Source organism: Callorhinchus milii, unplaced genomic scaffold (genome assembly GCF_018977255.1).
Source record: "Callorhinchus milii isolate IMCB2004 unplaced genomic scaffold, IMCB_Cmil_1.0 Scaffold18, whole genome shotgun sequence".
Taxonomy (NCBI): domain Eukaryota; kingdom Metazoa; phylum Chordata; class Chondrichthyes; order Chimaeriformes; family Callorhinchidae; genus Callorhinchus; species Callorhinchus milii.
In genome coordinates, this window is record NW_024704759.1 from 12,196,598 (window position 1) to 12,212,594 (window position 15,997).

Sequence of the window (15,997 nt, forward strand, 5' to 3'; positions counted from 1 at the left end):
CCCCCTCCCAGGTCCGAGGGTCGCCACTTGCCTCACCCTCCCCCCACCCCTCCCCACCGGTGCGAGGCGCGCGCCTCCCTCTCGGGTGGGGTCCGCTCCCCGCCTCGTGACCTCACCGGGTGTGTGGCCGGTGCCCGGTCTCTCGCCGGTCCTCCTGCACTGCTTTCTAGCCCCCCCCCCCCCAACACCCCTCCTCACCCTTTAGCGGGGGGTGGGGGGGGGGCAAACAGCCGGTAGAGAACAACAACAACAACTCGCATTTATACCAGCGACCGCCTCGCCCGGGGGAGGGGTCCCGGAGCGCGCGTCTGGCGGGTTAATAGCGGATTCCGCAGGGGATGGGGGTGGTGGGGGGGGAATTGCCCAGGTTGTGGGGGGGGGGGGGGGTCGAGGGGGAGGGGCACCACGCCATCAGGCTGGGCGCATGCGCACCCCCCAAAGGAGCCCGTCAGACCTTTCCCCCCCCCCTTCCTCCCCGGGGCGCATGCGCGAGTCGGCGAGCGCGCCATTTTCCTGAGGTTTGAACGCGGCTCCCGAGTCGCCATCGTTCTCGATTCACCCCCCAAAAAAAGGAAGAAAACAGGTAGGAGGAGGCGTCTCCGGCCCTGGCGGTACAGCGGCGGCTTTTCTCAGACTGGCGGGCCGGGGTGGGGGGGGGGGAGAGGAGGCGGCGGCGGCAGCAGCAGCAGGGGTCTATGGGCCGGAGCCGGGCGCGGCCTGGCCTCTTCACACGGGGCCGGTCCTTTCTGGCCGTCGCCTCTCCCGCTTTGTTTAACGGCGCCGCTCACAGACAGAGCCGTTGGTCACCGGAAGACCGGCGAGTTTCCTTTCCGCCGCTCCCCGCGCGGCATTCGCCGCCCGGGCCTATGGCTGAGGTCGGGTGAGGAAAGCCTGGCTGCCCACTCGAAGCGGTAGCGGCGGCGGTCCCCTCGCTGTCTGGTCTGACTCACTGACTGACCAACCGTCTGCCGTTTGAATTCAGTTCAAATTCGGCCCCGAGGCCGTTGGATCCGTCGTGGGCTGTGCGGTGGAGGAGGAGGAGGGGGGGGTCAACCTAACTTAACGCGAAGTGCTTTACCGCGGCGCTGATTGGCGGGCGCTCGGCGCACGTGGTCGGCGCTGCTTTGTCATTGGCCGGCGTGGCTGTCAATCACGGGGTGGGTGGGTAGTTCGGTTGCGCCGCAGTGCCCCGAGGCCTGGCCAGGAATGGAGAAGCGCCGCCCGGCTCCCGCTGCCGCTCCCACCTAGAGGCCGAGGCCGAGGCCGCACCTGTCTGCTCTCATCGCCTCCCCCCCGGGGTGAGTTAAGCAGGTTCTCCCCCCCCCCCCGCCCGGTTGCCTCTTACTCATGGTTTTCACCCACGGGATATTATTACGCGGGCGGTTCGCGTTACCGGCTGTATTCTGCGAAGCGCTTCAGGGCGTCTCGGAAGACTCGGCAAAGGCGCTCTAATCAAATGCAAGGATTATTCTCATCATTATTATTACTACTACTACTATCGCCGACCCGGGAGGTCAGGTGTCCCGGCTTTATAAAGAGACATAAACGATTGGATGCCGCTGGTGGTGATTGAATTTGCTGTGGATTTCTTCACCCACCGCCCTGTGAACTTGTTTGCGATTGACTTATTATTGTGTATTATGGTGACTTGGGGGGTTGTTTGTTTGTTTGTTTGTTTGTTTGTTGGCCTCCTGTGCACTGTCCCTCTGTCCGAACCACCCACTTGTTTGCGTTTCCTATTTATTGATCGTTTCAGGTTCAAATCTAACTTTGTTTTAAATGTTTTTTTCGCATTCTTCTTAGGGCGCTCTCTCTCTCTCTATATATATATATATATATATGTAAAATATATACATCAATGCAAGTTGTTGTTGTTGCATAATGTAACTTATTCTGAGAGTTGGTGGGTCAAAGGCGACGTTTACTGTTGACTTTCTCAACAAAACTTAACAGACCCGGTGGGAACACTCCAATCTTTTATTTCGTTTCCCAGTATGTTTTGAAGTACAGGAAACTACAGTTTTCCTTGGATAACTTTTATCGATCTATTTGTTAAAATTATTCTGGAGGGTAGGTATTTTGTGTATTGTCATAAATCAAGAATATATTGAAACCAATGTATATTTTTGACTGCCCTGAATATTAGAGAGAAAGGGAACTGGGAGTTCAGTGAAATAAAGTAAGAAGATGAAGAAAGTGAGTTTTGTGAGCAGATTCATGAGCAGCCTTGGCTGAAACCTTTGAGTAAACTGCCCTGTTATTTAAAAATGTAGTGTATATTGTACAGAAATGCTAAATAATGATTTGTAAATATTACAATAAGTAGTAAATATTAGTGAGTATTACAATTGGTTCATTTTTTATTTCAGACTTGTGAACATGGACCTCAGTGATGCCAATTTACAACTGCTGTCTGGATTCCTGAAGAAGACTCTTGATCCTGATCCTGTTGTTAGGAGACCAGGTAATTAGTTTGATTGAAACACAGTTAAAGTGATTGGTTGTTGAAGTTCAAGCAGGATGAGTTTAATTTTCTCTGAAGTGTACGAAGAGGTAATATGTAATCGTAAATATGAGTTATCTAAATGTGAACAAACTTTGTAGAAGTTTTCTACAAAACAAATATCTTGGTCAGGCAATCTGCATCAAAAAAANCAAAAGGCTGCAGCTTTACACAGGCAAAACGCTGATGTTGCCCAAACTATTAAACAGGCCCCATGGCTCCATTCCATTGTTTCCAGTTCTGTTTTGAAGGCTTGAAGTGGAATATCAACTTCAAGCCTTTTCTTTTCTCCCCACACAATATAGTTAGAAAGCACCTTTACTCATTTTAATAATCTAGTCTGGCACTTCAAAAAAAATATTTATTGTTTGACTCTGTTCCCACATTTCTTCCTCTGGTTCAAAGCTAATGTTTAAGAAAGATGCAGTTGGAAACTCTTGTTGAGAAGATGTTATAATTTTAAACTTCCATTTTTTGTTATTTTATGCTTGTTGAGAAGTTGATATATTCTTCTGTCAGGGGATTGCATCCCTTCAAATGTTATAATTTGGGCTGTGATTTAATAGTTAGTGAATGGAGAAAACTCAACGAAGTTATGTAGTTACCTTTTACTTACATGATATTGTGTACAGCTTTGTAAAACGTAAATATAAATTGTTGATAGTAATCCTATCAGGTTTGGGCTGCACATGGCTGTTGAAGAATAAAATCTATGAACAATAAACCTGAGGGAACTCATTCAGGATTCTTCTGTCTGCATAACTGAAGTACAAACATTGTTTCTTAGCTGAAAAGTTTCTCGAGTCTGTGGAGGCAAGCCAGAACTACCCGCTACTGCTGTTGACTCTTGTTGAGAAGTCTCCAGACACTGTCATGAAAGTGTGTGCAAGTGTAACTTTCAAAAACTACATCAAAAGAAATTGGCGAATTGTAAGTAACTTATCGGATCAATGTGTTCCAGTCATATTGTCATATTAATCATACAATTGAATTCAATACAGGCCTCTAATGCTTTATAGAAAAGTAGAAGTTAAGGTAAACAAAATGCTTATTGCGAACTTTCATTATGAATGTGTTGGAAATGAACAAATGGATAAATTGTTTACATCAGATTATGATCTGATGTAAATAACTGATCCGCTAAATACAGGCATGTATAATCTGCATAAACCAATCATTTGGAGAATGCTTTGGAGGAGAGGAATGTGACAACATGTCTGTCTGTTCTTCAGATTGAAGATGAGCCAAACAAAATCTGTGAAGCAGACCGAGTGGCTATTAAAGCCAATATTGTGAACCTCATGCTGAGCAGTCCTGAGCAGATTCAGAAACAGGTATTTTTTTTATTTCTGATCGTAGAAAAAGTAATCAATTACTTATTCAGTCTTCTGAATAACATTGTTTATTCGCGGGGTAGTGCTCCGGGACGCTATCGCATGTGAAAGGCACTGTATAAATTTATGTTGTTGGTGTTTCCTTTTAGCTGAGTGATGCTATCAGTATCATTGGCCATGAAGATTTCCCTCAGAAATGGCCGCATCTTTTAACAGAAATGATCAATCGATTCCAAACTGGAGACTTTCATGTTATTAATGGAGTACTTCGAACAGCACACTCCTTATTTAAAAGGTAATGGTTTAGTTTGGGGAGAAGTCGCTGGTGTTTTTTAAAAAAATTATATTATGATATATTTGATATAAGAGCAAAAATCAATTCTTCCTGATCTCTTGTCTACTTTTCACATCACAAGGTATCGCCATGAATTCAAATCAAATGAACTGTGGACGGAGATTAAACTAGTGTTGGACACTTTTGCAGAGCCCTTAACTGTACTCTTCAAGGTAAGCACCACTTCTCTATTGTACATTAATGTGTTATTATTCATTATTTTTCTTAAAATCCAGCTGTGAGATGCCTGGACTTTGGTGAAGAATATTTCCATGTGTTTTTAAATTCCAATGTGTCATTATCTTACAGTGAGCCTTAGTCAATTTGTTCTGAGATTTATTAGTGACTTTCATTAATCAAATGCTGTGAAATGAAATTGCAGAACGTATGAAATGTATGTAGAACTGCCATTTTTAAATCTCAGGAATATTACTCCCTTATTTTGTTTCAATCCTGAATTGTTTCTATGGGATTGAGTTTGTTTGAAATGTCAGCATAGTTGTACATGTTCTATCAACTATTATATCCTTGAACTTTTGCAGACAACTATTGAGCTCTGCCGTACACATGCCAAGGATGTCAATGCGTTGAAAGTTCTCTTCTCTTCCCTGGTTTTGATTGCTAAACTGTTCTACAGCTTAAACTTTCAGGTAAGTCAACACTTCAGGTGAAATGTTGTAAACTGCCTTCATTAAATTGTTGCTGAGTTAATATTTTTTTATTTTCTATTCTGTAGGATTTGCCAGAGTTTTTTGAGGACAACATGGAAACCTGGATGACCAACTTTCATAGTCTACTCACTTTGGATAATAAATTACTGCAGACTGATGTAAGTGGTTGAAGTTTTGCGATTTATTTAGTCCTTTTCAGTACATTTATATATTTTTTAAAAAATTACTTTTGATACTTGATTTGGATCAAAAACAATTTAACTAAATGGACTCTGCTGGATGGGATAGGGAGGAAGAGAAATGTATGGATTATCAATATGAATTAACCTAGTATTATCTTAATGAAGGGATTTTGGTCATACAATCATGTTTTTTGAAGTATCATTGGAAATTGAAGTCAGTTGTCATTCTGTTTGCTTGCACTATGAATGTGGAAGCACTGACCAACACTTAATCTTTGTTAAAGTGCTTGTTGGAATTTTATGCAATTCCAACTGTGAGTTATAACAGGGTCCTACTATAATTTACAAAGGCTTTTAAGCACAGTCGTGCTGAAATATGTTCATAACTTGCTTTCAAGAATAATTTGTTCCTGGGAGTTTGTTTGCCAAGATCTCTTCTGAAGCCCCAAAAGACTTCTTATGTATACTTGTAAACTATAATACAGACTGTTCATAAATAGCATGCGTCTCAACAAGCGCAGCTGTTATGTAGTCATGATGCAAGGTGCCATTGAGTCATTGGGATCTCCAATATACTTGTGTGACATACTTGATAATATGGAGGACACTGAAATTAAAAATGAGTGGTGAAGTAGGACCTGCCTATTAGTTGGTATAATAGTTCCTTTCCTTCTCCTACAGGATGAAGAAGAAGCTGGTTTGCTGGAGTTGTTGAAGTCCCAAATCTGTGACAATGCTGCACTGTATGCTCAAAAATATGATGAGGAATTCCAGCCCTACCTACCCCAGTTTGTGACTGCCATTTGGAATCTCCTTGTTACAACTGGACAGGAAGTGAAATATGATTTGGTGAGTTTGCAGCGATAGAATCTATTAATGAAGACAAATGAGAGCCCTGAAAGGCTCATTTTATCTTTTTATTAAAGAAAGTACTTATTTTTGCTCAAATCTTTAGCCATGGAGTAGTGAGATGGAAGTGCATGCCTGATCCTAGTGAGTGTCGACTGGGCTCTTGCATCCACCACCTCCACCACCCCCCCTTGTGGCTGCATATAAGATGGTACTGATACAAGCTGAAGAGCGGGTTATCTTGTCTGTCCCTATAATTGGGGAATGGAGTGTGGTGACTTGACAAGGACACGAGTGGTGATGATGTGAACGTGGGTATCCAAATAAAATAACCAACTATTTGGATAGTGCAATTCTGTCTCTGCATGTTGGTTCCCTTCAATCTCCTTTTCTATAAAATAGCTAAAGAAAGTATTACTGATGCAGGATTGTTGAGGACTTGCTTGATGACAACAGCAGATAACATTTGTATAGCACCTTTCACTTCGGAAGGACATACCAATGTGCTGGACAGTCGAGGATTTGTAACAAAGCTGTGTTATCGTCAAAACTAGAACTGATGAACGTGTACCTGAAGGAATGTCTGTATTCCAAGTGGTCTCTCGGGGATTTTTTAAAATACTGCTCTATTCCATTCTTCTAGCTGGTGAGCAACGCTATCCAATTCCTTGCATCTGTTTGTGAAAGACCACACTACAAACATCTGTTTGAAGACCAGAATACACTAACCAGTATTTGTGAAAAAGTTATCGTCCCAAACATGGAATTTAGAGGTAATCAGCAATCTAGTAATACAGTGCTTGATATACCCATTGACTGCTCTCGTGACTTTTTGGGTAAATGCATTGCTTGGTGTGGGATAGAAACAACGAGGGCCTCTGGAGTTTAGTAGTCTGGGACTGTCATCTGATCTTGGCTGGAACAGGTGTCCCTGGGGTAGAGAGGAAATTTAACCCAAATTCCAGCTCTTAAGCACTCTCCAATGACCCCTACAAGAAAGCAGGTGACTTTAGGATAAGATCATGCTTGTTTTGATGCCAGCTATGACTTTATTGGCTGACAACAATCCTTGTCTGGGTTCAAGGTGCTGGAGAGTAGTCTGTTCCCAGCATTAGGCCCTGCCTTTAAGAGTGGAGAAATGGGAAAGGAAATTGTATGTGACCCTTACAATTTCTATTGTGGTAGATCAAGAGCAAGCACTGCATTAAATGTCTTCATCATGGTTGGTCGAAATTTTGCCAAGATTTTAAATCTTGATTTTTGAATTGAATGTACAAATAACATTTTTGTGAGTTATTTAGAGTGCTGTAAATTTGCTTAGTTGATTCCAAAGGGACGTTTTTAATGAAGTCAAAACTTCTGAGTCTCAACAGAAAAATACCAATGCCTGGAGGTTGATGGTGGATATCTGAGGCCCTTGAGGAAATTTCAACATGTGTTTTGGTTCTAGCTGCTGATGAAGAGGCCTTTGAGGATAATTCCGAAGAGTACATAAGAAGAGATGTAGAGGGCTCAGGTAATTGTCAGAGTTATTTCATTGTCACAGTTTGTCTAGTTACAAAGATAAGAGTCCTTGGGCACAGACAACTTTCATTTGTTGGTGTTAACGTACATCTTTGTGCATTGTTTGTGCTTTGAATATTTGGCTTGCTATTGAACCTTGAAGTAGGGATAGATATGATTGAGGTCCTTAAAATGCTAAAGCATTGCGAATATATATTTAAGCAAGTTATTTGGCTTTCACATTGAGCCCAAAGCTAGTGTATATGAGTTGCTTCAAGCAAGATTATCTCCTCCACCCCACAGAAATAGTGGGTTCGTAAAACAGACTTGAGCAAAACCAGTTAATGCTGCAAATTGAAACTATTTTTAAAAAATTCTGTAGTAAATACTGTTACCTACCCCCTCTTCTGTTGTATTAAATAACATTTCTTTACAGACATTGACACCAGGAGACGAGCAGCTTGTGATTTGGTGCGAGGTCTTTGCAAATACTTTGAAGGGCCTGTAACAGCAATATTCTCTGGCTATGTAAATTCCATGTTAGACCAATATGCCAAAAATCCTTCTGTTAATTGGAAACACAAAGATGCTGCAATTTATCTGGTAACATCGCTTGCTTCGAAAGCTCAAACTCAAAAGGTATTGTTTTGCTGTCATTTACATTATTTGTATTATGCAGCCTATTTGTTTTATATTTGATCATGAGCTAATTTTTTCTTTCTGTTTTCAGCATGGAATAACTCAAGCAAATGAGCTTGTAAATTTAACGGATTTCTTCATTAATCACATATTATCTGACTTAAAATCGCCAAATCGTGAGTTGAAATAATTAATGTATTTTTACCAAATTGTAGATTGTGCTTTTGAGCTACATTTATACTAAGTGTTTTTTTCCTATTACTTGAAGTGTGAGTTTTATTTGGAAATAGCTGATGTTATTTAACATCTTCAAGGCTGAGACTGATAGATTTTTAAAAAACAGAGGGATTAGGGGATATGGGGATAGGGCAGGTAATTAGAGTTAGGTCTGAAGATCAGCCATGACCTTATCGAATGGAGGGGCAGGCTCGAGGGGCCGAATGGCCTACTCCTGCTCCTAATTCTTATGTTCTTAAGTAAAGGTATCGTTTGATTAACATTTTAAAGCAAACCTGTAAACTTGATGCAACAGAATAATCGACCCGCTCTTGCATCTCTTTGCAGGTAGCAAAGAGAAGCATTGGTGTTAAGCATTTGTGCTGGAATACTGAGTTGCTCTCGTTTTGAAGTGTTGCTTCTAGAATGTATTTTGTTTTAGCCATGAACAATTCCAATCCAGTAGTTTGGCATTTTATCGATTTTTATCATGCGCTTTGATCTTTTTCAGTGAACGAGTTTCCTGTGCTGAAAGCAGATGCTATTAAATACGTCATGATCTTTAGGAGTCAGGTACAAATATTTTAACTCTGTACCAAACTGGTGTTGACGTCATCAATTACTTCTATATATTTCAGACTAATGTGCAGTTAGTAATTGTAGTATACAGTCCTGCACAGAAATAGTCTATTCAGCCTGCCAAAGCCTATTTTGCCATTATATTACACCACAGTAGTCCTTTTAAACCTATTTTCCTGCCCTTTCTCTGTATCCCTTACTGCTCTTAATATTCCAATTGATCCTGCTTAAATATCCGAATCAATTCAGCATTCAAAAACATTGTTTTGTTTTTGTAAAGGTGATAGATTGTAATTGTATTGATACAAAATGTTTCATTCTACATTAATAAATCTTATTGTCACTATGGTCTTGCAGCTTCCAAAGGAACAACTTTTGGTGTCCCTGCCCATGTTAATTAACTACTTGCAAGCAGAGAGCATTGTTGTTCATACATATGCTGCTCATGCTCTTGAAAGGATCTTCACGATGAGAGGACCAGATAATGCTACTCTGTAAGTATCATTTGCGTGAACATTTTAGATTTTTCTTGTTTATCGGGTGTCCAGATATGTTATTTTTCGACTTGTACATCATGACAAGATGCAGTGTATATACAGAAGAATAGGAATGTTGCAACAATAAAAAGCATGTATCAACCTCCTAGCACAAGTTATCAATCAACAGTAATGTCAAGCAGAACTATTCCTAGGAGAACCAGAAGAAAATTGATCAGTAGTTGGACCAGCATAAGAAATTATGAAATTGGCACTGGAAATGTATTGGGTCATATTATTTGGACCTGAAGGGTTAGTAAAAGTAGCTTGTACCTGGGACAGACATCATGGCAGATTAAAACAAGGAAAACTGGTACATAATAAGTATGGGGACAGACTGTGTATCCCTCTCTAATCTTTAATACAATTGGGTAGTATTCAGTGGTTGAACAAACTGCTCTATTGATATTTTTATCTTTGCAGAATCTGTTCTGCAGAGCTGGCGCCCATGGTTGAACTGTTGTTAACAAACCTCTTTAAAGCTCTGACTCTACCTGGGTCAAGTGAGAACGAGTATGTTATGAAAGGTGAGGATTATTTTGTTAGATTAACGTAGTTTGTAGGTGTCTTGAATATTGCTTCTATATGCCAAATCAGATATTCTTCTATTTCTACAAATTTGTTCCCTGTCATTTCTTAACAGGTAAACTTTGTATCTGACACCATGATCTGAATCATGTCATTGAATCAAGAGAAGTGATTACCTTTTGGGATACAAAGAAGCAATAAATGTCATTTATAGCCTAATAGCAGATTACTCCAGTTTATTTTTCATTTTGATGTGCAGTGTTTTCATAAGAATAAAATAGTGTTTATGCCTTCTCTAAATCACTCAGGAATTCGAATTTGTCTCTTGCTAATCCTCTTTTCCACGCTCTGCTCACAGCCATTCACTACACATTCAGCCTTTAAGAAAAAGGGAAAATGAAGTAGATTGGCCTGTATGCTGCACATTCCATCTGAAAGGATGGGAGGCAAGCAAGCCCTGCTGTCTTGCATTTTGAGTGCAGGAAAAGTGTTTGGGCAGTAAAACTGTTCACCTAGTTGGCCAAGGAAGTATGCTCAGTCCATAGAATTGTAAAAGTGATTAAGGAGATAATCTACTGAAACTTTTGTCTTTTATTTACAGCTATTATGAGAAGTTTCTCCCTTCTCCAGGAGGCAGTTGTCCCTTATGTTCCCACACTCATCACCCAGCTAACACAGAAACTGTTGTTGGTCAGCAAGGTAAACTACCTCTACTACTTTAAAATTTGCTTTGTGTTTACTTCAGATTGAAAAATCAAATTCTTTAACAAAAAATTGAATGCAAACTTTGAATGTTACTGTATTGCTAAGAGAAACATAGCTTTTACTAGCAGCAAGGCATTTTGTTTGGGCACCAGTTTGTTAATTTTGAAGTCTAAATTAAGTCCATTTTAAACTTGTTCCAGAATCCCAGCAAGCCACATTTTAACCATTATCTGTTTGAGTCTCTCTGCCTTTCTGTGCGGATAACCTGCAAGGCAAACCCCACCACAGTGAGAAGTTTTGAAGAAGCTCTCTTCCCAGTGTTCACAGAGATTCTGCAGAATGATGTGCAAGGTGAGCTTCTTAACGCTGAGTTTACAAATGTGTATTTTTGACTAAACCTGATGCAAGGATGGACAGCAAAGTGGATGAAGTGAAAAGCTTATTATATAACATGGGCTTGGATAAAGTGGGAATAAAATTGAAAGTCTTCTAATGTTTCAGTTGTGGCTGCTACTGCTATCACACAGGGATTACATGCATCAAATCTGAAATTGCAATTGGTCATTGAACATTTCAGAAGCCTTACTTGCTCTTCTGCTTTTTAGAATTTCTTCCTTACGTGTTTCAAGTGATGTCTCTGCTCCTGGAAATCCACACAGCTGATATCTCTCCATCCTACATGGCTCTCTTTCCTCATTTGTTGCAACCACTCCTCTGGGAACGTGTAGGGAACATCCCACCTCTTGTGAGATTACTTCAGGCTTTCCTGGAGAAAGGAGCAAATACTATAGCTACAGCAGCACCTGATAAAATTGTAAGTGAGATCAATTTCCTTCTTTGTACATCATCTGTTATTGGTACTTTAACCACTTTAATGGTTCAGCCACTTTAGCGGCTGAATGAAATTGTGTGAAGTTACATTAAAAGCCGCAAGTGCGTAAACCCACGACGATTTACATATTTTTTTGTCCACAAAAATAGTCAATTCACTTGACAGTATATTCTTGGAAGCACTTTGAGACGTCTCGAAGACGTGATAGGGCACTATATCAAATACAAGGATTATTATTTATTATTATATAGCACCCTTTTCTCAAGGTAGCATTCTCATTATGACCATGACAAGACCAAAAAGAATAGTATTTTGGAATAATATCTGCAGTCGTATAATCAATTATCCTGCCAAACCCATTTGTTTAAGATGTTAATAAAGATCTTGTGCACTAAGTATGAATATTTCTTGATTATTTTTGTCTGATCCTTAGCCAGGGTTACTGGGAGTTTTCCAAAAGTTAATTGCATCCAAAGCAAATGACCATCAAGGCTTCTACCTGCTTAACAGTGTAATTGAGCACATGCCTCCGTAAGTATTGCTATGAACGTTTTTAGATTATTGTATCCATGAAGAAATGTTATTTCTAACTGATCTGTCTTGTTTTTATGAATCTCAGGGAGATCATGCACCAATACAAGAAGCAGATTTTTATTGTTCTCTTCCAGCGACTTCAAAACTCAAAAACAACCAAATTTGTCAAAAGTAAGTGAAATCTTATTTTAGTAAGTAGGTCTTTGTTTAGAATTTGAAGTAAAAACCTTGAATTCATAGACTGAATCTTTCATGCTCAATGTTTTCCAGCTTCTTCTCCTTTCCTGCCCTAATTTACATTTGTGTTTTTTGACAGGTTTTCTGGTGTTTGTTAACCTTTATGGTGTGAAGTATGGAGCAATAGCCTTACAGGAAATCTTCGACAGTATTCAGCCAAAGTATGTTACTGTTTTGACAACAATTATTTACACTTAAATAGCTCATTTTTCATTGGGAGAACATCTCAAAGCACTTCTAGTTTAAAAAAAACACTGTACCACAGGGCAGGTGAAGCTACAGCACAAATTCATATCACCACAAATAATGTTTTCTGGTTTCATGTTGCTTCACAATTGCCTCTGGTACATAGCGTGATTTAAAATTTAAATTAGTTTGGTAGGATGTTTGATTCCCTTGGTTTAGGACAATGGTTCCAATTGCTGATCACTAACCAAGTGACTCCTGTTGGAAAGCGCCTGCGTATGAATGTTGGCAAAGATAGTATCGAGCTCAGCTGTAAGTAAGTTTGATTAACTTATCAACACTCCTCACACGCGCTCATGCAGAATACCTACTTGACTGAGGCACTAGAAAACATGTAGCACCTGTGGAATCGAACCCCTACATGATTAGGAACCTTTATTAGAAGAGAAAGAACAAAATATTCTTGGGAGTTTTTTTTTAACTTATATATTTAACGTTGCATCTATTATTAAATGACAATCTTGCTAACAATTTTGAGAGATGTATTTGGTAAATGTTAACCTGTTTGTCATCAGTTTTCTAAAGTGATCCTATTCCATTGTTGTAGAATGTTCGGTATGGTTTTAGAAAAAATCGTTGTTCCAGAGGTACAGAAGGTGTCTGGGCAGATTGAGAAAAAAATCTGTGCAGTGGGAATTACAAAGATCCTTACAGAATGTCCCTGCATGATGGACACTGACTACACCAAGCTGTGGTAAGATGTCTGCCAAGGTGTCATTGTGCATGTGCTCAATGTTTATTGAATTATTTTCACTTATGTCAATGGGCTCACCAAATGCAGACCTTTCTGGTAGAACACAGCTTTGCGTCTGTAGTTTCTCCTGGAGGGCTGTAGGATATCCCTCAGTTAATGGAAAGATTTTTGGGAAACATTCTTAAGAGTTGTTACAGGATCCCTTTTGCCTACTGAGGTGAGAAATTGAGCGTGACTGATGTATAGGTTGAAACAACAGGTGGCTTTTGTTCAGTTTTTCAGTGGAGTTCTGAATTTCAGGGAGTTTGTTTTGGGGAGGTTGAAGATTATCTTAATGGAGAACAACAAAATGTAGATACAGTTTTGAGTTAAAAATCTCCATTTGAGAGTTAAAGAATTAGTAGAGCAAAATCTGATTCTTTGTTTCCCCTTCATTACCTATCCTCTATAAAACAGGACTCCTTTGCTACAAGCACTTATTGGTTTATTTGAATTGCCTGAAGACGACAGCATCCCTGATGATGAACATTTCATTGATATTGAGGATGCACCGGGTTACCAGACTGCTTTCTCCCAGCTGGCCTTTGCAGGAAAGAGAGAACATGATCCCATTGGTGCATCAGTGAGCAATCCTAGAGTCCATCTGGCTCAGTGTCTCCACAAACTCTCCACAGCATGTCCAGGCAGGGTAGGTATCAGTATTCTGTGTGTTTCATTTTAATTTCCTGCAACTCCAGAAAATCTGATCTCCTTGGACTGACCACGTTTCTGATTGTTGCCACTTGTCGATTTGTTTTGAAAGTCTGCTTTGTTTCGTTATATGGGGTATTCCTGGAATTCTTTCTTTTGATGTTATCAGTTACCTTAAGTAATTTGGGGCCTTTCACAGCTGTCCCTCATGATACTCAATCTAGTATTTCTAATTCACGCAAAGCAAATATTCTCAAAGGTGGTTAAAAACTTTAGACATCTTAGAATTTGCTGCTTCCAGTCCGCATCTGAAATTCAGTGAGGCAGATGATCCGAGAGGATATTCTTTCATATTGATTTTTTTTGTGAATACAATGAACTAAGTAATTCAAAACTCCCCGAAATACGTGTGGGTGAGGGGCATTCCTACTTAAGTGCCATAATTGAATTTGTTTTGAAACCAATTAATTGTGTGATCTTTTCTTTTTAGGTGCCATCAATGATCAGCACAAGTTTAAATGCTGAGGCTTTACAGTATTTGCAAAGCTATCTTCAGGCTGCAAGCGTGCAACTGGTTTGAATTTGTTTTGACTAAAGACTTTTTTTTTAAAAGGCTCTTTCCGTAGGTGCTTGCACGGAGAACATCATTAGTGTATGCGGTAGGAATAAACCTGGGAAATAGTTGAATCACTGGCTGGAGATGATTGACTAACTTTGTCAAATAGTGTTAGCCAATATCTGTTCTGTGTAGATTTAACATTTCATGAACTCTTTGGATACACTATTTGTCTTTATTTATGTTCTCTAAAATACTCTGATTGAAGAAATGTGAAACAAAGTACCCACATATGCATTGATCTGTACAGTTATTCCAGTGTAAAATAAAATTGAAAATTATTCAAAACTTTTTTTTAAAAAAACACTGTAGGCAACCAGATAACTTAATATGCTATCAATTGATGGAATATAGACTTGTATTTATGATTCTCTATGGGGGGGTTTGATCATATGCTAGTATTTTAAAAATAGGGTTGTTCGGTGCTTTTTGCATCTTAAGTCCATTTGAAACCAAGCAGTTTGACATTCATTTCCTTGGAAGTGATATTTGCTGAAAGGATGTTAACAATGATTTTTTTCAGGTGGGTAATTCCTTGTTTTAGTTCTGAACAGAAGCATCAAACCATGAGGTTTGATGGGAAATTTAATGATTGTTGCAAACTTCTTGAGAATATTCCAAAATGGTTAAGCTTGCGCGTTTACTCTTCACCTCTGATTAATACAATAGAAACTACTTTAGAACAAACTATGTGTATCTTTGGGGAATTGAAAGCTGCTGCAGACTTTGATACTAGTGTAGAATAAAATAAAATTCATACGGGTAATGGAATTAGGAGTGGGAGCACAGTAGGATTGAACGAACACTTTGCTCGGAGCAGGGGCAGAAACTCGATGGGGGCGAATGGCCTCCTCCTTGTGCTTTAAATGATTTCCCCAATTATTTTGGGGGGTGGGGAGGCTTGTGTGTATAGAGTGGTGAGTGCGCGCTGCTCTTCACTCCCCCCCCCCGGGCGTTTGGGAGATAATAAGCTGGGAATACCGTATATAGTTTGGGACGTGACATTCCAAGCAAAACCAACTGCCGGGACGGTGGAAGACGAACGAGAGTGGACCCCGGTCTTCCTTCGCCCAGCAAATTCTTGCGCTCGTCATCATGAGCGTCCCGTAGCGTATTGGTTGGAGCGCTCGCCCGGCGAACGAGAGGAACCGAGTACGGTGCCCAGGCAGAGCGAGACCGTAGGCAAGTTTCCTCACTCCCCCCACGCGCGCGCGCCCGCGGGCCTCTGTTTACCGAGCGGTAAGTTGGACCCCGGCCGTTGTGTCGATGGGCGGATCGCTTATTACCGGGCGCGGTGGTGGGGGGGGGAGGGGGGTTGGGAGGGGGTAATAATTCCTCCGCATGCGATCGCTCGACCCAGGAGGGTGGGCTGGACGTCGCCGCGCGCGCTCGTCGGCCGCGTCTGAGCCGCACGCGCAACGCGTGCCCGCGAAGCGCTTCGAGACGCCTCGAAGACGTGAGGTCATCATCATCATCACCACCACCACGTTGGGCAGCTCGACCAGCTGTGTGGGGGGGGGGGGCGCGCAGGCGCAGTGTGAGAGTGAAGGGGGGGAGGAGGAGGAGTGT

General features: G+C 40.9%; 1 protein-coding gene across 2 annotated transcripts; it reads left to right on the top strand.

Annotated features, from left to right (window-relative positions):
- Positions 1–503: 503 nt before the first annotated feature.
- Positions 504–14,716, top strand: cse1l (CSE1 chromosome segregation 1-like (yeast)). Of its 2 annotated transcripts, none has more exons than XM_042341847.1 (25): positions 504–583; positions 2,370–2,464; positions 3,291–3,433; positions 3,736–3,837; positions 3,987–4,132; positions 4,254–4,344; positions 4,714–4,821; positions 4,908–5,000; positions 5,706–5,873; positions 6,517–6,646; positions 7,324–7,389; positions 7,813–8,015; positions 8,107–8,191; positions 8,743–8,804; positions 9,168–9,304; positions 9,770–9,873; positions 10,476–10,573; positions 10,780–10,930; positions 11,185–11,393; positions 11,845–11,942; positions 12,031–12,116; positions 12,262–12,343; positions 12,976–13,122; positions 13,579–13,810; positions 14,303–14,716. In XM_042341847.1, the coding sequence occupies exons 2-25, from the start codon at positions 2,380–2,382 to the stop codon at positions 14,390–14,392; spliced, it is 2,916 nt and encodes a 971-aa protein (XP_042197781.1). In that variant the 5' UTR covers positions 504–583; positions 2,370–2,379; the 3' UTR covers positions 14,393–14,716. The 2 variants fall into 2 exon arrangements, with proteins under 2 accessions (XP_042197781.1, XP_042197782.1); XM_042341848.1 differs by lacking the exon at positions 504–583 and adding an exon at positions 1,280–1,298.
- Positions 14,717–15,997: the final 1,281 nt, after the last annotated feature.

Bases quoted from the DNA above. Each gene is read 5' to 3' on its own strand.
- cse1l (XM_042341847.1), top strand. From the start codon at position 2,380: ATGGACCTCAGTGATGCCAATTTACAACTGCTGTCTGGATTCCTGAAG. The intron at 8,192-8,742 runs GTGAGTTGAAAT...GATCTTTTTCAG, and splicing joins TGACTTAAAATCGCCAAATC to TGAACGAGTTTCCTGTGCTG. The intron at 13,811-14,302 runs GTAGGTATCAGT...TTTTCTTTTTAG, and splicing joins CCACAGCATGTCCAGGCAGG to GTGCCATCAATGATCAGCAC.